Source organism: Mytilus trossulus, chromosome 2 (assembly GCF_036588685.1).
Source record: "Mytilus trossulus isolate FHL-02 chromosome 2, PNRI_Mtr1.1.1.hap1, whole genome shotgun sequence".
NCBI classification, from domain to species: Eukaryota; Metazoa; Mollusca; class Bivalvia; order Mytilida; family Mytilidae; genus Mytilus; species Mytilus trossulus.
The window spans coordinates 30,266,221-30,288,732 of NC_086374.1; the positions used below are offsets into that span (position 1 = coordinate 30,266,221).

At 32.2% G+C, this 22,512-nt stretch overlaps 2 protein-coding genes across 2 annotated transcripts; both read right to left on the bottom strand.

Annotated features, from left to right (window-relative positions):
• Positions 1–2,821: 2,821 nt before the first annotated feature.
• Positions 2,822–11,486, bottom strand: LOC134705708 (uncharacterized). The gene is made up of 7 exons (XM_063564428.1): positions 11,404–11,486; positions 9,437–9,479; positions 8,901–9,087; positions 7,774–7,927; positions 7,135–7,343; positions 3,268–3,410; positions 2,822–2,966 (listed from the first exon to the last, which is right to left on the bottom strand). Exons 1-7 carry the CDS (start codon positions 11,447–11,449, stop codon positions 2,822–2,824), a joined length of 927 nt encoding a protein of 308 aa, XP_063420498.1. The 5' UTR covers positions 11,450–11,486.
• A 1,238-nt stretch (positions 11,487–12,724) lies between these two features.
• Positions 12,725–20,809, bottom strand: LOC134705032 (uncharacterized). Its single transcript, XM_063563800.1, has 7 exons — positions 20,731–20,809; positions 20,249–20,291; positions 18,514–18,661; positions 17,626–17,779; positions 15,746–15,954; positions 14,435–14,589; positions 12,725–12,878 (listed from the first exon to the last, which is right to left on the bottom strand). Exons 1-7 carry the CDS (start codon positions 20,771–20,773, stop codon positions 12,734–12,736), a joined length of 897 nt encoding a protein of 298 aa, XP_063419870.1. The 5' UTR covers positions 20,774–20,809; the 3' UTR covers positions 12,725–12,733.
• Positions 20,810–22,512: the final 1,703 nt, after the last annotated feature.

A 22,512-nucleotide genomic window follows, 5' to 3' on the forward strand; every position in this document is an offset into this window, starting at 1 on the left:
ATGTTCTTATCCCGTGCATAAAAACAATGCCGTATTTGTCAAAACCTTTTCAACTTTTGATCTTCAGTGTTGTACAACTTTGTACCTTTTTCACGTTCGATCTTTTATATCTAGGCGTTATGTATTCAGGTTTAGTTTTCTGTAATTAGTTAATAATTTAGTTTCTTTGTGTATATCTCTTTCATATTCATTTGATAAAATTTACTGTTTGCAATAGCATGAATTGTTCTATATAATAAGAATGTTCTTATCCCGGGCATAAAAACAATGCCGTTTTTTGCGAAACCTTTTCAACTTTTGATCTTCAGTGCTGTACAACTTTGTACTTTTTTCACTTTCGATCTTTTATATCTGGGCGTCACTGGTGAGTCTTGTGTGGACAAGGCGCGTTTTTGGCGTATTGAATTTTAAACCTGATGCTTTTTGTTATCTATTAATCATGTTTTTCTGTGTCTAATATGTTCTCCTATTTATTTGTATTGTAGTCCTGTAATATTATGTTGTCATTTCAATGTTATATTTAACTTTGCCATTAAAGTGCGAGGTTTGGCATGCCTTAAAACCAGGTTCAACCCACCACTTTTATTCCCCTTTAAAAGTGTCCTGTACCAAGTCAGGAAGATGGTCATTGTTATAATATTGTTCGTTTCTCTTTGTGTTGCATTTTTACGTTGAGTCGTTTGTGTTTTCTCTTATTTTTGAGATATTGAGATAAGACGTGGCACGGTACTTGTCTATCCCAAATTCATGTATTTGGTTTTCATGTTACATTTGTTATTCTCGTGGTGTTTTGTCTGATGATTGGTCTGTTTCTGTGTGTGTTGCGTTTCGGTGTTGTGTCGTTGTTCTCCTCTTATATTTAATGCGTTTCGCTCGGTTTTGGTTTGTTACCCCGATTTTGTTTTTTGTCCATGGATTTATGAGTTTTGAACAGCGGTATACTACTGTTGCCTTTATTTGTCATCAGTAACAACATATAAAAATTTCAAAAGCTTATGTTGAATGGTTCATGAGAAAATGCACGGACACGACTGACAACACCATTTTTCAATCTTTCAAGAACCATAACTCCTGAATGGTAAAATTCAAAATCGTCATTATTGAACTTGACCTTCATTTTGTCATCAGTAACAACATATTAAAATTTGGGAAGATTTGGTAGAACAGTTCATGCGTAAATGCACGGACACGACTGGAAACTCCATTTTTCCATCTTTCAAGAACCAGACTCCTGAACGGTAAAAGTCAAAATCGCCATTATTGAACTTGACCTTCATTTAGTTGTCAGTAACAACATATTAAAATTTTAAAAGCTTTGGTTGAATGGTTCATGAGTTAATGCACGGACGTGACTGGAAACTCCATTTTTCCATCTTTTAAGAACCATTATAAACTCCTGAACGGAAAAAGTCAAAATCGCCATTATTGAACTTGACCTTCATTAATTTGTCAGTAACAACATATTAAAATTTTAAAAGCTTTGGTTGAACGGTTCATAAGTTAATGCACGGACACGACTGGAAACTCCAGTTTTCCATCTGTCAAGAACCATAACTCCTGAACGGTAAAAGTCAAAATCGCAATTATTGAACTTGACCTTCATTTAGTTGTCAGTAACAACATATTAAACTTTTAAAAGCTTTGGTTGAACGGTTCATGAGTTAATGCACGGACAATATTTGATTGCCGCCCGCCCGCCCGCCGTACATCCCCAAATCAATAACCAACATTTTTGTCCCAAAAATCCGGTTAAAAATTAAAGAATAAGCAACATGAACCCCACCAAAAACTAGGGGTGATTTCAGGTGCTCCGAAAGGGTAAGAAGATCCTGCACCACATATGGCACCCGTCGTGTTGCTTATGTGATAACAAGTGAGGTAAATAGTCTAATATCTATAGTCTAAATATCAGTGACACAGTACGAAGTTGATGATTATTAAGGAACAAATATTCCGAGAATACAGCTAAGGTTACCTAATAATGGGGTAGAACATAGTCAGTATTTCTTAACATTTATGGTGTTGTAAACAGTATAATATGACGCTATCAACGACTAGTCGTGTCAACAGAGAAGTACTGACTACTGGGTTTGTTATTTCGTCGGCAGGGAACCTCCAACATCAGTGACATTGACCAAAGTGGTTGTGAGTAAACTCGTGATTATCATTTGGTACGCCAGACTCGCGTTTCTAATTAAGTTTTCATTTATACAAAATGTTGAGTATAAAATAAAGATGTAGGATCGATGTACACTGGGACTTAATATTACAACCATATGGACATTAGCTTGTTTTTCAAATAAGTTGGCGAAAAAATTTATTGTTCAAGAGAAAGGGTTGGAGAAAAGAAAATTGACCAGGGGAACTATGTATATTTGGTATACGATTGTAAGTTTCAATTGTCCGTCTGGTAGGATTCATGTGACCTTGATTTCTTCTTTAAATAAAATATGATTCCAGGAAAAACATCATGACCTGTGTACGGTCATTATTCATACTGATAAAACATAATACTGTTACTGTTTGTTACATATAAAAATCATAGTTTGAATTCGTATATTAGGCATTAGATTATACTTCTTCGTGTTTGCTGTTGAAAACATTTCGTTAAATTTTTGTCATGTATATTTATAATGCATTAACATGTTAACAAAATTGGACATTGGAGTTTTTGAAAAGTTGTTACATAATATAAAAGGATAATGTGTATTAGCAAAGTTAAAAGAACCTGTAGAAAATGTGCTTTCTATGGCCCTTCATCATCCCATCATCTCTCTAATATTTAAGAAATTTAAAAAGGAACAAATTATCATCATTATCTTTATTGGCAAACGCTGAGGGTACTGGTTACTGTTGGATTGTTGTTCGTGTAGATTTTAACAAGTAGATTATACATCCAGCTATCATGTTTTTTCAACCACGCTCTACTTTCCATCTCTGAACCACAAAGATGATTGAAGTTGCAACTGAAAAAAAGTGAATGATATTGTTGTAACTTTTGAATACTTACAACTAGATCGAAGGTGACTATTCAGAAAGCACTTGTAATAAAACGAAAGACGCACATTTCAAACAAAGTTCAAACAACATTTGATATCAGATTACATTGAGATACTTTTCACAAGAATAAATTAAAAACTAATGATATGAAAAATTAAGTATGTTTAGTTATTTTAATATTATTGAATATGTCTGTTATTTATTGAACCAAATGCAAGGCCTATTACTATGCAATAAATATATTTACATATTCAATCATTATCTTACTTGTTCATTCCCACATCCATAATACGGGTCATAGTATGGAAGAATGAGGATGTAGATTCAGCCCAATACTCAGCAGAATTAGCTGTACCATATCCATTCGGCCAAGTACCGTGTTGTTTAATGTAGTTGTAGACATATTTCAACTGTAAAATAATTATTTAAAATTAATTTTCAATAAAGATATTAAACCTTTATCATGCAGAGCTAGTTTTAAGTAATCCATATCAATTGTAATATTTCTTTTGATATCTTTTAACATTATCTCAACCAATCAAAAACAAATCTTAGATGTTGACACTATTTTCCATTAAAAAAATAAACACAAAAGCTGAAAAAAAATAAAACCACGAAATTTACAAAATATATTGGTTGTGGATTGTTGAAGGTAGAGCTGTCGGCACGGAACGTTTGCGCTTTTTCATAGGACATTTGCGCTTTTTTTTGTGGACACTTGCGCTTCAAAACATAGGACATTTGCGCTTTTTAAAAATGGACATTGCGCCTTTTATATATGACATTTGCGCTTTTTTATATATATATCTATGACTTCCCTTCTCTTTTATCCGAGCTTTAAAAGTTTAAAATTCATTTTATAGCACATTGTTGATATGTGTTTAAAAGTTTATGTACAGCTAAAACATTCTTAAGAAATAAAATCAAGTACTGTCATCACAATTACAGGTCAGTTTTAGCTTGATATTTGAAGCACAATGAGTAAACAAATTTTGCTCTTGTTATCTGTCCTGATTGGTACTTAGCCCGAATCTCAAATAAATGATCGAGTTTCTCCTTCCCATTTCAGTTGTACATTCCTTGTATTGTTTAGAGAGTCCTAATTCTTGAATCTATCTTTACCAGGCTTGGGACAGATGGAAACGGCAGCACTTCAAGAGAGCTGATGGGAATAAATTTCTAACAACAACCATAACCCGGTCATAACTTCAAAATCCATGATCAAGACTGTGAAAATGTGAACTAACTAATGACAAATATTAGTATAATTTATTTACGTAATGATAACTTCTCGTTAAGTTTACAGGTAGTCGACTATAGGTAAAAAGCGCAAATGTCCGATCAATTTAATACAGGTGAATCAAAATTAAAAGCGCAAATGTCCATAGTATTTGAAGCGCAAATGTCCTATCGTTTTACAGGTAAAAAAGCGCAAACGTCCTGTGCCCAGAGCTGTTAGATAACTAGAGGATATTCAAAGGTCGAAGTAATACTGACAACGACTTAGCAAATCACGAAAAAGAACGAAAAGACGAAAAATCAATACAACACTACACATGAAACTAAAAAACTTTTTGACACCAATGGTCTGGGCGGGAGGAAATCTTTGGTATTACAAAATAACATACAGTTAGACCAATCAAAATGTGTGAAATAAGACATATTACAAAATCGTCAATGTCAGTTGTTTGTAAAGTTTGCCTCCAAAATGTTGTATGAAAACTTGAAAATCGTTGTAGAGTGGCGTTGGGAAAATAATAATTGTACAATTCTTTATTTCTGTGAAAATAATTCAAGTTCTTGGATAATCCGGAAATGTCAACGTTTTTATTTCACTGCTATTTACAAAAATATTCAAGTTCACAAGCAACATTTTGGAAGCATGCATTTTGCCAAATTTTTTTTTCAAAGACTGTTTGTGAGATATTTTTTTCTTGAAAAATTTGTAATTTACAACATTTTAGATCCCGTTTAAAACGATCATCAGTTGTATCAACTATTACTAAGACCACAAATGGATGAAATATATAACATTATAGAGAAATATTTGGAAACAGTGCTGACTTGGAAAAAAAATCACATCCTATTTTCTTCGAGTCAAAATGAAAAAAATACGAAAATCTCTAACTATCATATGACAAAATGCTGCAATTTCTGCGTCATTCAACATTCACACCCTGAAGTTTAAGGCTTTTCAAAATAAGTTAATTTTGATTTTTTTTTTCACAACCACCAAATAGCAGAAAATTAAAACTGACTGTTCACGATTGCATCTTAGTGTGGTCCTGTACGGTTATAAATAAACTCTTCATAGATACCAGGACTAAATTTAATAGATACGCCAGACGCGCGATTCGTCTACAAAAGACTCATCAGTGACGCCCGAATCCAAAAAAGTTAAAAAGGCCAAATAAAGTACGAATATACCCCCACTTGATAAGCAGTGAAGATGGCTCACAAATTGACATGTGCTATACTTCGTTCTGTCACAAGCCCGCCAGTCTTCATTTAAGCACACTTTTAAATTTCAAATGCTACGTCACTTTGCGTTGAGGCCTTGACTAATTCGGGTGTGTCTATTTTTTGTGTTGGATTTTGTCGGTTTATGTAATGTATCTGGTTGTTTTTTGTAATTAGTTATTACATTCAGTTTTATCATGTATATCTTTTATATATTCATTTTATAAAATTTACTGTTTGCAAAAGTATAGATTACTCTAAATAATGAGGATGTTCTGGTTCCAAACAGAAAACCATGGCCGTTTTTGGCACAACTTTTTGAACTTTTGGTCCTCGATGCTGTTCGGCTTTGTACTTGTTTTGGCTTTCAAACTATGGTATCTGTAAGTAAGTCTTGTGTGGACAGAACGCACTTCTGGCGTATTAAATTTTAAACCTGGTGCCTTTAGATAGCTATTATTTTTGTGTTTCTTTGACAAATATGTTCTCCTATTTATTTGTATTGTAGTCCTGTAATGTTGTGTTGTCATTTTAATGTTATATTAAAAATGGCCATTAACGCGGGAGGTTTGGCATGCCACAAAACCAGGTTCAACCCACTATTTTTTACTTTAAGAAATGTCCTGTACCAAGTCAGGAATATGGTTATTGTTATATTATAGTTCGTTTCTGTGTCTGTTACATTCCAACGTTGTGTTTCTTTTGTGTCGTTTGTTTCCTCTTATATTTGAGTGTGAGTTCACATTATTATAAGACGTGTCACGGTACTTTTCTATCCCAAATTCATGTTTTTAGTTTTAATGTATTTTTTATTCTCATCGGATTTTGTCTTATGCTTAGTTCGTTTCTGTGTGTGTTACATTTTAATGTTGTATGGCCGTTCTCCTCTTACATTTAATGCGTTTCCCTCGGTTTTGGTTTGTGACCCGGATTTGGTTTTTTGTTCTATCGATTTATGAGTTTTGAACATCGGTATACTACTGTTGCCTTTAGGACTTCTGGTATAACCAAGATAATTTAGTTGTAAATGACACTCTTAAGTATTTTGTCAAAACTAGAATATTTGATCAAGCTAATCAATATTTGAATCAATTATTGGATGGCTCGCCAAAGTGTTTTTTATATAAAAACTGTGTAAATAATGTTCGTTTACAATTTTACCTTACTAAACATGTGAATTTTAGAGTGTATCTAACTAGAATAAGATTGTCTTCACATAACTTATTTGTTGAAACAGGACGATATCACGGGGTTAATAGATAAGAAAGGAAATGCACTCTCTGTACTTTAAAAACGATAGAAGACGAGTTTCATTTTATTTTACAGTGTGATTGTTATAATGAAATTAGGAGGCAGTATATTAAGCCATATTAATTTATTATAAGCGTCATTTAAGCTTATACAGTTGTTGGGCACAGAAAATGTAAAAGACATATGTAACCTTTGTAAATTTCTTTTCCATGCATTTAAATGTAGAACAGACATGTTATAAGTTACCAATACTTAATATAGATTATTATTCTTCTCGGATGTATTCATTTATCAGTCATGTATGTTTTGTGTATTTATTTATGATATATTGTATTTGCATATATATTATATTTGTACTGATAGGCATCATTTGCTCAAAGTAATAAAAGAATTGAAATTGAATATTTTACATATAACATTTACCCTGTCTCTATCTACTCGTGGCATGTATCTATCAACTAAGTGGGCAAATTCGTGAACTAAGATATTTTCTTTGTGACCATAAGGATCACGAGAATTACATAGCACATTATCTTCCAAAACAACAGCTCTTGAATTGGTCAGACCAGCAATTGAATCATACTTTCGCCCGTCGAATGTACAGGTATGCTTACATGAACCATCACATTTGTCTACAAAATGTTTGAAATAACATATGACAAAGAGCATATTCATTGATAAAGTATTTTATAAATATTATGTGCAGCTAAACAAAAGATCAGAAAGTATTTGACGAGATTAACTGACCTTATTTAATTTAATCAAGTATCAACATAGTTTATTTTTTATATTTATCGACATTTGTTTCATTCAAGTAGTTTAGTTCGTCAACTAAATGTTTGTTGATTATTCACTGATGTAATAATGTTCATTATCATACACATTATAATACCGGTGCACCATTTTAGTCCCTATCAGTTCTGAAATGTTTTTAACGATTTGTCACGTTTCTGTTGTTTTCACAGAAACAGCAGTTCTTGTGACTGTTTTGTTAAATTTTTGATTTATAATTTGTACTTTTATAATTATTATTATTAATAATCTTAGTCATAACGAACTTACTGTGACATTGGGGTGTATCTTTCAGGTTATAATTTTCGGGGTAAATACCCGGACCTTCGGACTTAGCAAAAATGCCGACACCATGAGATTTTCCCAAGCCACAAAATATTGCTGATGACATATGTCTGGTCATTAGGCCAATAATGGTACATGCCTGAAATTAACATAAATATACAGAATTTAAAGTTTTGATATAAATGTTGATAAGTCGCAATCAATCATTATCTCACTTAAGGATAATGTTCCCTAGTGTTGATTCAATGCTAAACATATGGAAATTATCCTTGTACTCTCATATTTGGCAATTTGGTGACTGATAGATGTAGGATTATTGCATGCAGTGCTAGCATTGATTTTCTTAAAAACAAGTTTATTAATGTAATTATTGGTTAAAACAAATATAAATATGGACCAAATCAAGTACACCTTGGTGCGCCCGACTTTAGTAACTCAGCACGAGGTGTTTTGGAATTTACAGGTTTACAAATGCTAGCACATCATAGAAAAGCAAGTGAGTAATGTATGGTTCAAATTTTATAACAAACATCTCTGTATTAAAGGCTGTGGATTTTCTATAAAAATCTTGGTTATTTTTAACAAAGTCCTCTTTTTCTATTAAATGCAATGCAACAGTAAATAATAATGCTTTGCATCAAGTTTCCCCTTGGTGTATGTACAAAATGGCTTTAAAAAATCTCTTTTATTCTTTATATCTGTAGTTTTGATACTATTGAAGTTTGAAAAGTTCGTACAAAAATTGCTACAGAAGGGGTCATAAACCATAACGAAATAGTACCTTACATAAAGTTAGCCTGATCCTATATTATTTCTCAGTTGGAATCAATCATTAATAGTTGATTGCTTTAGCATCAAAAGTCATGTTTTAAACTACTTAAGAACATTGCTACGAAAACGACAAAGCAGTTGCTGTAGCATTGACGGCTACACTATAAACATTTCATATTGTTTACAACAAGATTGTGAACAGTTGCTGTTTGACCAACAGTTTCAATTTATACAATTTACCCTTATAGAATATTACTTTTGTCTTTGATTAGAGAAGAATCTCTCAAAATTGTTGTAGCACATAGAGTTACACTATAACCTTATCCTATATTACTTCTCACCTTGGACAAAGCCAGATCACTAACAGTTGTTGTAGCATCGACGGCTACACTACAACCACGTGGTTTGCTCGTGTGAAATCGTCCTGAATGATCCACCCATCGGTGTTTGAATCCTATACGGGTTTGATGGAGATGTACGGGAGGAGACGGCAGAAGGAACTGTAGTTGAAGATCAGGTGGCAAATGACTGTAAAAATCTTGTTATTAGCATATTGAGGTTTAAAAAAATCAATAGATTTTATGGGAATGATGAAAGGTGGATTTAAAGCACAATTTGAACATTAAAGTGTGAATCATGCTACAATGTGTGCTGTTGTATTGTCATTTCACTATTAAATCCAGTACAGCTGACAAAAGTTTGCAGTCTAGATATGTTAATATTATGACGACGAAGATGCTTACCTAAGTTTATACCTTAAGAATGATTATGATTATGACAAATGCTGATTTCAAATAAATATTGTCAGCAAATCAGTTCATCAATAAACTAAAATGATGACAAATTCAGAGAATAGATTTTTTTAAACTAAACGAACCTTATTTCATCGTCTGATAGAGGAGGCGATAAACTCTGAACTTCTGAAATAAAATAAAAAACTTCGTAAGAAATGAGCTGTAAACTGTTTTAAATCTCGTCGGTACCATTCAACCTATACCTGCTTACTGGCATATTTTCAAATTCGTTATAAAGAGTGTGAAATCTATATCATGCGAGGTATATATCTCCCAATGGATACGCTATTCTCGTGCTTGCATTTCCTATCATGACTTTCTTGATAGAGGGTTGCTGCTCACAAGGAAGCTTTTAAACCAAGAGTTCCAAATGGTGAAGTTGAAATCCTGCCTTTGCAAATTTTACGGACTCCATCACGAGTTGGTTGACCGTTATGGAATTACCGTTTCACAAATGATATCGGATATGTTCCTTATGTCGTGACTACAATCCCTTCTCTTAAATGAATGTGACCTACGTAGTTAGGCTGTTTATCAAATTTGTTATCACTTAAGCAACACGACGGGTGCCACATGTTGAGCAGGATCTGCATACCCTTTCGTAGCACCTGAGATCACCTCTAGTTTTTGGTGGGGTTCGTGTTGCTTATTCTTTAGTTATTATGTTGTGTCATGTGTACTATAATAATTGTTTATCTGTTTGTCTTTGTTTTTAGCCATGGCGTTGTCAGTTTATTTTCGATTTATGAGTTTGACTGTAACTCTGGTATCTTTCGTCCCTCTTTTATTGTCGCAAAAAATTACTATTGTTTAAACTTAATACCAAAAATAGGTTAAAAAACTACAGTTTTGCAAAACAGGTATTTAGTTTGGGATGACTCGGGCTACCCTTATTATTAATAGGAGATATGTTTTGACAAACGCATACTAAAAACCAAAACAGAAAACCCACTAAAAATTATCTATCAAATATTGTTGTTTTGGCAAATGTTCTAAAGAAAACAACATTCTATTCCTATTACCTATGATGAGTTAATTTTATGAATAGCAAACATTCCAACATTATTGAGCATTGAAACAATAAACACATTTGAAAGCATCTGATAACGTTACATAATGCATTTAAAAGAACTAGATGATATGAGAACTTTCATATTCAAAGAATTCTATGGTTCTTTTACACTCTGAACATAAGGGAACATTAGCATAATACCTCTATAGCATTTTATCCCACAATAACACACCAATTGGTTAGAGAGCAATTAAAAGTATTCTCCTCAAAGCAAGATCATTTTTTATTTCAAAATTTGGATGAGAAATAGAAAGTATTGTGTCAGAAGATGAACTCACTTTGATTCCCAAAATAAATCTTAACTGCTAATTTTTCTTTAAATAAGTCAGATTACAAACCACTTCCGATCAAATCAAAGTAACTTCTGGTGTAATCTTCAGGCTAATTTTATGCTGATTTCCAATGGTTTGAATGGTTTCTTACCCATTCTTTTTCTTGAAATAAGTCAGTTTTAAAGTCGCTATAAATCCGGTTTACAAAATGACCATACGGTTTGTAATAATATTTTTATTAAAAACATATGATTCTAGTTATTTGTATACAAAGAGCCAACAATTTGATACATCCACTTTTCAAAGGGTAACGGTTGACTTTTAAAGTTATATGTCGTCCAACCTTATTGGAAGGTCTCATGGCTTTATGATCTATCAATATGAAGGTTTACCAAAGGTTCAAATCTATAACTTCAAATTCACATATGACTTTAACCTCACTTTCAAGGTCATAAAAGAAAGGCTTCATTAAAAGAACACGAGGTCTATACTGTTACATGGAAAAGTGAAAGAATTCATTATTTATATAGTTGACTGTATTTTCTCGACCTATCTTTTTTAATATGTTTATACTTGTATTTTTAAACAGTGTGCTGTTAGTTATTTCATGTGAACTGAACCACAACGGTATTTTAAAAAATAAATAACTAGCATTATCATTTATCGAAAGAAGCTTTTGACGGATGAGAAAAAAATAATAACATACCGCACCGTATACACAAAACGAGAACCAAAACAGCAACGTAAACCATTGCGAACTGAATTCAAGCTGGCCAAGTTTCGTGCACGTATTGACTGAAGATAAGCCATGATAAGTAAGACATGAAACATAAAATCAATGTAGGCTATAAAATACTTATTTCAAGTCAAGATGATGTCATGATGCTATCAATATTGTCTTCTTCAAATTTACTTAAAATAAAGACATTGTGTTTTAAACTGTTGCACTTGTTCATCAGACAAATCAAAAGTCGATAATAAAGGAAAACAAAATTTAAATTGATACCAAACTACTGAACAGTTAATAGTCCACACAAGACTACGGTTACAAGCATATTGTTATCCTCGGAGTTAAGTATTTTTGTGATTTTACATTTTATAGTTCAGACAGTTTTGGAAATAAAAGTATTTCTTGATTTTTCATTTGAGTAGGGACTTCCGTTTTGAATTTTTCGTTCAGTATTTTTGTACTTTTACTTTTGTCAACGCTTATAACAGTTAATTGTGGAAATGTGTCACAAATGGACATGTCACAAATGGACTAGGAACATTGAAATCGAACCAACAACATAAACTAGGGAATTGCAGGAACTCAAAAAAGGAACGAGACATAGTACATTGTCAAGGTAACCATCTATTGGTATGCGTTAATTTTCTGCCAATCAATACCACAGTCATCAAAAATGTCACACGAAAGAAACAGGACACTAATCAATGAATTTTACAAATCAGAGGATTATTCCGATATCAAAAGAGCAATAGAGTTTTATTTATTCGAGACACACCCTAATAGTCTTATTCTGTCGTTCGTTTTCATGACCCTGATGAAGAAGTTTTTGTGTCAGCAGCAAACTATTTATGAAGTTTATAAAGCTTGCAGGACTACAAAATTATACATGCATAGCAATATTAACAACAATCACATCAAAGATTAGGTTTACTAAATAAAATGTATGATTAACGAAAAAAATCTCCGTCTTACTTAAAACTATTAGTCTAGGATTTTCGATATCACAACTAGTTAAAATATTTACTAAATTTGATCATCGGTACAAGGACATCATTCCTAAATATAAATCAACATGCAGAAACTATCATTAAAAATGGCACATTGTCGTATTAGTATTGATTCACTCATAGGGTCTTTGCATTGGAAATAAACACATTTGATCTAAAACCAGAACAACCCAACTTAAAGTCACTTTACCTTCTGAAAATTCAGCCTCTTTTTGTAAGCACTGTTTTATAAATCAGAGGTGAAATATTGTATTTCTTAAATGATTGAAATTCAACATTTTAGTGTGAGAAATATTTATTTATATGCAAACTTTAAGGCCACTTGGTAAATATGGTTGATTGTTTGTGTACACTTTACTCAGCAAGTTATACAAAGATGGGTCATGGGTTCTCAGCCACTGTCTATTTTCCATCTCTGAACCGCAAACCTGATCAAAATTGCACCTAAAAAGGAAAATTAACTCTAAGAAAAGTTGAATAAAGTTAAATACATGTTAATGAAGTAAGAATAAGCATAAACACGAGTACAAATGCGATTTTCAATCAAAGTTTAGTTATGGATACTGTAAGTAGTAATTATGTTATTCTTAATATACATTTTTTTTATTTATAAGAGACAATAACATTCTTTTGAATGAAAATGATATGTGACTAAAAGTTGTAGAACTAAAATGAAATATGAATCTTTTTGAAAAAACCCAAAATTAAAGCCGTTTAAATCATCAGATTTAAAAATAATAAATATGTCAGTGTAAACCTCTTGTTATGAGGAAGACTTATGTTAAAATGTAATTCGGCTATAAAACATGCATTTTCTCTTACTGTCGTAGCTGGTTATTAAAGCACTTTTTCCACAATAGACCACTTTCGAGTTCATCCGTCACCGGAAAAAACTCGTCAATTATACGCGCCTTTATCATCGTCATTTGTGCGTTTAGGGGCGTCGTCACTTCCTTCCAATGTTGAGCGAGTGGTTGGAAAACTATAATTCTATCTTGTACGAATTATTCGGCAAATTGAATTCTCAAAATTGACAATCAACACTGCTGTCATTAGAGAAATGTCAGTAAGTACCTACAGAGCAACCATTATTTCTAGTTTATCCTGCACAAAGACGATCACTAAGACGCTTGATGAACGTAAATAGTGCAGGGATACAGGCGAGCCCCTCTATCTGATAAATGACGTCATAAAGGCGTGTATAATTGACGAGTTTTTGCCGGTGACGGATGAACTCGAAAGTGGTCTATTATATATATATATTTAATTTCATTCATACAATGTACCAATGAAAAACATTTTAGATGACGGTTCTTATTTCCAAAAATAAATTGAAGGTACGATTGGTTATTACGTAGCAGCTCATAATATAAAGATTTTCTTTACGGAGCCTTTATTCGTTTGATTTTTTTTCATAACAATTTGCAGATTTAATAATAGAATTGTAAAATGGGATGTTTTGAATGTTTCGTTTTTCTGCGATTTGGTAAAAAATGATTGTTTACACGAATGTAATTGGTTGAAAATATTTTTTTTTTTTTTGGAATAATGCTTTTGGCAATGTAAGATTATATTAAATGAAATAATAAGTTATAGTTCATAAACAATGTTATTTTTTCCCCCAGAACAAATATACAAACTCAGGCAATTTATAATTTTAATATATATTAGAACATACATCGCATTTAGAACAGACATTCAACCATTACCTATAGTATTTAGTTATTTTGTTACAAATATGTGTCGTAAAAGAGTAAATTAATGTAATAAGAACTTTTTGTCACACCGGATTTAAAGAAAAAGTTATTAACACTGAGTATATAAAAAAAAAGAAATACATTACAATATATATATATATAAGGAAAGGATTCCGTCCTCCAAACACAAACCTTTTATTTTTTATTGCATAATAATAAAAAGAAGTTCTGGAGACAACAGTTAAAAGACCCTATCAAATATCAAATAAACTAGTGATATTTTGATTTCTGATAATTACTCACAAGTCTAATCCTACTGAAGGGCTATGAAGGCCTGGGTATACGGCAGTATGAAACCAAGCAGATGTTGCTTCAGCCCAAAACTCGGCAGAGGTAGCCATACCATATCCGTCCTTCCAAATTTTGTGTTGTTTATCATAATGGTAGATATAATCAAACTGAAACAAAACTTAAACTAGTTATATAAAGCATATGGAATTTATTCTATTAATTTATAACATAAATTGTTTAATATATTGATTAAGTTTTTTTTTATGTATTCACTAAGGCTTAAATTACTGGTTTAAAATAAATAAAAACATTTGTATACAAATATCATCACTATGCGAATTGTCAAACATATAACAACATTTTTAAATACGAGAAAGACAAATTCTATTCCCAATCGTATGTTGTACAAATATTTATCAAATATGTTATTTGCTATTGCTTTTTGAATTCTATATTCTATATTCTATCTATTTTCAAAGGTTCGATGTTCGTTTTTTGTGCGTTGCTTTCGAATTGTCTCGTTTGTCCTTCTGGTTTATCTTGATAGAGGGTTGATGCTCACAAGGAAGCTATTAAACCAATTTTTCAAAATGGTGAAGTTGAAATCATGACTTCGAAAATTTTACGGACGCCATTACGAGTTGTTTGACCGTTATTGAATAACCGTTTCACAAATGATATCGGATATGTTCCTTGCGTCGTAACTACAATACACTTCCCTTTCATGAATATGACCTACCGGATTTGTTATTACATAAGCAACACTACGGGTGCCACATGTGGAGCAGGATCTGCCTATCCTTCCGGAGCACTTGAGATCACCCCTATTTTTTGGTGGGGTTCGTGTTGTTTAGTCTTTAGTTTCTATGTTGTGTCTTGTGAACTTTTGTTTGTCTGTTCGTCTTTTTTATTTGTCAGGTGTTTTTTGTTTTCGATCTATGAGTTTGACTGTCCCTCTGGTATCTTTCGTCCTTTTTTTTACCAACTGCCGTCAGTCTTTTGTTACTTGTATCTTTGTTGTTTTTGACTGTTGATTTATAATTACAGAAAAAAAAACCAATTCGATCAAGCTAAGCTATTTTCAAACAATGTTATTTGTATATCGATAAGTATAATATAGATATACGAAGATTTGGAATAAATGCTAATGAGACAACTAAAGTATACCAATTCAGGTCAAAGTGCGGACTTCAACACGGAGCATCTGCATTTTATGCAATGTATATTATTATATGATTTATGATGTTGTTGGCTTAACATTTAAGTTTTTTTACAACATAAAACAATGGATCATTTTGACTACAATTGAATACAATCATATACCCTGTTTTTGTATGATGTTGGTAAGTGTTTAAAAACTTGATGGCCAAACTCATGCACACAAATACTCTCTTTACGATTGTAAGGATCCTTGTTATTACACAAAATGTTATCATCTAAGACAACGGACCTTGAATTAGTTAGACCAGCAATTGAAGCATACTTCCTCCCATCGAATGTACATGTATGTGAACATGTACCATTACACATTTCTGTGAACAGAAGATATATTACATTTAAATATAAATAAATAGCCCTTATGCAATAATTGTAGAAAATATAAAGATAACAAATAGTGACCATGCTCGTTTTGTCACTAAACAGCAAGAATCACATTGCAGTGTATCACTTGTAAAATCAAAATCTGAATCATCTCAATTCATTTAGCAACATTTATTTCAAAAAGATTGAATCAATGAAACATTTGTCAATATTTATTAAAAAATCATTTGTAATAAAATGTCATCATGTCATTCAAAAGGCTGGACTGATCCATGTGCGAATAAAGAATCCTCGTATACTATAAATCTGTGCAGTGTGTTGTATTAGTTTTCATGTATCTGATATACTCATGCACTGAAACTATCAAAGTGTATAAAGAATTTTCATTCTTCCCTGACTCGTTCTAAAGTACAAATTAAATACATACTCAAACCAAGTCAAAAATATGAAATCAACATTTCACTTTGACGTTGTAAGGATGAAACAAAATCTTTTGAAATAAACTGTTTACAAAACTTGATTAGAAATGAAAAAATATTAGTGAGCAAATTCATATATACCCTTAATCCCTGCCCCACACAAATAGGTGGTGCTATTATGTTAGAAAAAAGGAAGATGGTGGTGGTTTGGATTGCCAATGATTCACCATCCTTGTGACAATACTAAGAAGTAAAAACACCAAAATACTGATCTTAGAGAAAATTCATTTTGGAAAGTCCATAATGACATGACAAAACGCATCGAAAACGCATGGAAAAAAACTGTCATGTTCCTGATGTGGTACAGGCATTTTCAAATGTAGAAAATTGGTGGATTAAACCTGGTTTTATAGCGCTAACCCTCTCACTTTGATGATAGTCTCATTAAATTCTGTTATATTTACATTGATGCGTTAACTAAACAGACCCAATAAAGACAGTTTGTAGACGATCTAATTTGAGATTGATTGTGACCTTGATGTTGGTAGGGAACCTCTTCTCATTATATTTGACCACGTATCGAAGCAAGGTATAAATATGTTCCCTGGTAATTGCCTCTAAATCCAATGAATTAAAAACACCCAGAAGCTTTCACTTTTAAAGTAAGTTTGCGATCCGATATTGAGTATTTCTATTTCAATGATTATAAAACTGTCTAATTGACTGACTGACAGATGAACTGGCCAAAAACTATATTACCCGCTACTATATAACCCGCTTCTTCTAAACCTTGTTCTGTTATAACACTGTCACAGGTTAGGGGAGGGTTGGGATCCGGCTAACATGTTCAACCCCGCCACATTATTCATGTATGTGCCTGTCCCAAGTCAGGAGCCTGTAATTCAGTGGTTGACGTTAGTTTATGTGTTACATATTTGTTTTTCGTTCATTTTTTTACATAAGTAAGGCCGTTAGTTTTTTCGTTTGAATTGTTTGTTTTACATTGTCTTATCGGGGCCTTTTTTAGCTGACTATGCGGTATAGGCTTTGCCAATTGTTGAAGGCCATACGGTGACCTATAGTTGTTAATGTCTGTGTCATTTTGGTCTTTTGTGGATAGTTGTCTCATTGGCAATCATACCACATCTTCTCTTTTATATTGGGTTTTAAACAGTTGTTCAATGTATCACACAAACGCTAATGATAGCAGTAAAACATTGCCTTGCCGGAGAATAAACATACTATGACACTCTGGTGTATCTCTGACGTTAGCGTTTTCTGGATACACTCCCATTCCATCTGATTTTGCAAAAACACCTACTCCATGTCCTCTGGAGCTGTAGTCAAATATTTCTGTAGACATATGTTTGATCATTAATCCGATAATAGTGCATGCCTAAAGAAAACATAAGCTTAATATAACAACAAAGTCCTGTTACTCTTCCAACCCTTTCGGAGCACCGGTGATCACCACCAGATTTGGGTGGGGTTCGTGATGCTTATTCATAAGTTTTCTATGTTTGTCTTTTCTTCTTCTTTAGCGTTGTTAGTTTATTTCGATCTATGAATTTGAATGTCCATTTGGTATCTTTCGCCCCTCTTTTACTTTTGAGTCATTTTTTAATCTTTGATCAGGTTGTTGCCTTATTGACACACTACCTGTTTCCATTTTCAATTTTGTGTTTAACTCTTTTCATGTTTTGTATCTTAAAAGGATATTTGACCCATGTACACTGTCAATGTGTAAATTTCTAATAGACGTTCATCTGAAAACTTTGTTATATATAATTGAATAATGTATGTTTTTGTTGGGATAGATAATGTATATCCCTTATTTTACCAGAACACAAACCCCCAAAAAAAATTCCAAAGAAACTTCCGTTTGTAACTTATGTTTTTTAAAAGTAATTCATATCATTCACACAGTTATAAATATAAGTCGTTTACTATTTATATATTATCTAATTATTTACACAATATAATCAGATAGAGATAAATAAGAAACTCAAACCAAACTTTGATTTAATAGGTTGAAGACCATATAGTGATATCGAACTTTTTCTTGATTTCTTCATTTATGTAATTAAAATATGTTTAAATTAAGTCTAACTATCTTTGGAACTGACTTACTTTGCTAAGAGCCTCGTCACTAACTGTTGTTGTAGCATCGACAGCTATACTCGAACCATTAGGTTGAGTTGTGTAACATCCTCCGGATTGATTAACCCATCGGTGCTTAAATCCTACCCGTGTATGACGAAGTCCAGGTGGTATACTACTACAAACATAATTCCACTTTCAATCATTTATGTATAATATTGCCTAATATGATTTTTGTCGAAAAACATTTAATCGCTAATCACTCTCAGTCAGTAAATAATAAGTTGAAATTTACAGAAACGATATAACTAATCGACTGCTTGAAATTAATCTTATGTATTTAGAATAAAACTTTTTTTTAAATCATTGGCATAACTTTTGGAATTTCAATGTTCCTGATTGCTTTCATTTTGAAAATATTGATAATGTGCATTAGTATTCGTTGGATACCAATGTTTGTGGAAATTCGTGGGTAAAGGGTAACAACGAATTTAAATGTTCAACGAAATGCAAATTTTCTAAAAGAATGCATGTGAACTTTGTCAAAACCATGAATTATAATATCCGTGAATATAGTTTTTTCTATTCACGAAAATTGGTACCCACGAAAATAAATGAATCTTGAGAAGTTCATATATATTTAAACTTCCACAAGTGAATTAGGTTAAATTGAAAAGTTAACATGCATTCTATGAATATGATTAAACAACAGGATTACGACCACAATTATGTAGCCTTATCACATGACGGAGTACGTTAATAAATTGCAAAACTTGTTGTCTGCTCTAATACAATTATACAATATGTTTAAACTAAATTTATTTCTACTATTTATTTTATTTCAGGCATTGTGTTTGAACATCACAATTTGTAATTCAGTATATGGATGGACTCATCTTATTTCTTTTATTTTAGTGTTAATTCTTTGTTATTCTTGTGAAAATATATCCACAAATCAAAAAGAAACCATATTGAAATTCCATATGATATCAAAGAAACGCTATACAAAAAAACCCTAAATATAAACCACATGTGTTAAATTGTCATGTTTCAGGAATAAAGTACTATCTAGGGCTAAAGAAGATACACTTTATAAGGTTAAACAAAAATATTTCAATTATATTTGTCCAGTAACGGCTTCTTATTATGAGAAACTTCCATCCCCTCCCTTATGTTTGATGTATCGATAACATTTCTAAAATGCATTATCAGTTATAAGTAATTTATCATTTATTTCATCAGAACACAAACCCAAAATAAAATTTCAAAAGAAACTTCCGTTTGTAACTTATGTTTTTAAGTAATACATATCATTCACACAATTAAAAATATAAGTCATTTACTATTTATAAATTAAATTATTTACACAGAATAATCAGATAGAGATGAATAAGAGACTCAAACCAAATTTTGATTTAATAGGTTGAAGACCAAATAGTGATATCGAGATTTTTCCTGATTTCTTTTTTTCGTCATACAATGAAGCGATTTAGCTAGCAATTAAACCAGATTCAATTGAATTTTATTTTCTACATCAGAAAAGTCAGGAATATTACAGTTGTTATAAGTTCGTTTGCTTTGTTTGAGCTTTTGCTTGTGACATTTGTTTAAGGACTTTCCTTTGTGAGTTTCCTCAGAGCTCAGTTTTATTGTTTTCTTTCTTTTTATCACGTTTGGTTGCACGTTTTACAATTCATACAGAGACAATCGTGAACCATTTTTAATTATCTACAGATCAGTTAAATACTAGAACTTCTAATACTACCTTGTGTCTTTGTTTGAGATATGAGGTGATAAACATCCAATTCCTGTAAATAAATTGTCACAAAAGAAAGTAATTTGTCCGAAACTAAGTATTTCTTATGTGTTTTTTTGTGTTTTTCTTTTATAGTTATCCTGTTTTTTCAAATGAAACATCCTTAGAAATGTTATGGTAGAACAAATATCACAAATATCACCTCATTGTAAGAATAATTATAAGCCTCATTTTAAGGTTAAAAATATACCAGATAAAAATAAAAGGCTTAAACTATTGTGTCTTTATGCCAACTAACTTCAGACAGCTTAATGCATCAAACTATTATCTGATACTATTGTATGTACCAACGATATACGACTTTGTTATGGATAAAAACTGCACATAGATTAACATTTAAATACTTATAGAATGATCCTTAATTATACATTATTTTCCATTATCAAACGATATAAATGACTCAAATTATAAAAACAATCTGCTTTACGTACCATTCAGGATACACAACACCAGAGCAAAAAAATCGAATATCATGGTAAAACAGTTGCACTACATTTCTGTCACGTTTCGAAAGTTCTAATAAGATAAGCTAGATCAAATATTATGCAATACATGTGATTTATTCGTGCATATTTTGGAATAAGAGTTCAAGAATAAGAAAAGTCTTCAATCTAATAATCATCAACAGTTAGAGTGTGCGAGATCAAGTTTATGAATACGATTTTGCTACTAGTTTATTGTATCGAATTCAAATTTTTGACAACGAAAACCAATGAACTATTCTCTCCAGACTTGGGAAAGGCAAACACAGAATGTGAGAATGCGGCGTGGGTACCTATTCTTTTGAACGCTCAATCTAGAACAGTGGTGTAAAAACATTATATAAGTACAGTTGAATCGTGCTTAACTGATCAGATCGATACAATGGTGAAAAATGATTACCAAAAACACGGACCGGACAGAGCAGGCTACAGATTTGATAGTACTCGCAGTAACTGACAGCTAGATCAAAGTCAATGGCAACTAATGAAAAGAAGAATGGAAACAAATATCTTATTTTGGAAAGAATATATCATACTTTTATTAGAACCAGAATAAACTCCTCTTCTTGCTTAAATAATTGATATATGACACATATCATACCGAAGCTTTTCATGAAGAATGAAAAAAAAGCTAGCATTATTCTTGTTAAACTTTAGGTTCTGCTCTATAGAAATATTCCTTTCACTCAATAATTGAAAGTGCAGTGTTTATTAATTTATGTATCCCATCGAACTTGTCATATGGTCAGTTAGTTTAACCATATTTATTTTTAATGGATTGGGAAACAAGTTTTTCAACTTATATTAATCCTTTTCCACTTTGCGGGTGCGAGTACTGCCTTGTAGTGGCATTACCCTACTCATTTTCGAAATCTACAAGGGTGTCTTTAACGTGCAAGAGATATGGCCAACTCTTAACACTTAATCGCCCCCTTCCGACAGACTATCATCGTTTCCTCAAGACCATACTCGCAAATGGTGTCAAGGGAGAGCCGAAAATTCAATTTGGTGATGTGATATTGGTGTTTTAACGCCACTTTTAATGAAAAAAGCTAGCATTATTCTTGTTTAACTTTAGGTTCTGCTCTATAGAAATATTCCTTTCGCTCAATAATTGAAAGTGCAGTGACTGTTAATTTATATATCCCATCGAACTTGTCATATGGTGAGTTAGTTTAAACATATTCATTTATAGTGGATTGAGAAACATGTTTTTCAACTTTTATTAATCCTTTTCCACTTTGCGGGTGTCAGTGTTGCCTTGTAGAGGCATTAGCCTGCTCCTTTTCGAAATCTACAAGGATTTAACGTGCAAGAGATATGGCCCACTCTTAACACTTAATCGCCCCCTTCCGACACACTATCATCGTTTCCTCAAGACCATACTCGCAAATTGTGTCAAGGGAGAGCCGACAATTCAATTTGGTGATGTGATATTGGTGTTTTAACGCCACTTTAAAACACAGTATTCAGGCTACTTCGATGCGGCCAGTTTGTATTGGTGGAGGAAGCCGGAGTGCCCGGAGAAAACCACCTGCCTTTGATATTCCTTGTCAATTAAGATTGAAGTCGAGTGCACCCACACGAACGGGGCTCACAACCTAGGTGTTGACTTGCCAGTGATTACAGTAGTAACTACTTAGACGACTAGGCCACCACCGAGGCTGTATTTGGAAAACATTTCAAAATTTTGGGTCCTCAAAGCACTTAAACTTCATAATACGTCCCCAT

Bases quoted from the DNA above. Each gene is read 5' to 3' on its own strand.
- LOC134705708 (XM_063564428.1), bottom strand. From the start codon at position 11,449: ATGGTTTACGTTGCTGTTTTGGTTCTCGTTTTGTGTATACGGTGCG. The intron at 9,088-9,436 runs GTTCGTTTAGTT...AGATTTTTACAG, and splicing joins CTATCAGACGATGAAATAAG to TCATTTGCCACCTGATCTTC. The intron at 2,967-3,267 runs GTAAGATAATGA...ACTTTTTTTCAG, and splicing joins ATGGATGTGGGAATGAACAA to TTGCAACTTCAATCATCTTT.
- LOC134705032 (XM_063563800.1), bottom strand. From the start codon at position 20,773: ATGATATTCGATTTTTTTGCTCTGGTGTTGTGTATCCTGAATG. The intron at 17,780-18,513 runs GTAAGTCAGTTC...TGTTTTCTTTAG, and splicing joins GTGACGAGGCTCTTAGCAAA to GCATGCACTATTATCGGATT. The intron at 12,879-14,434 runs GTGAGTAATTAT...TTTCCTTTTTAG, and splicing joins CCTTCAGTAGGATTAGACTT to GTGCAATTTTGATCAGGTTT.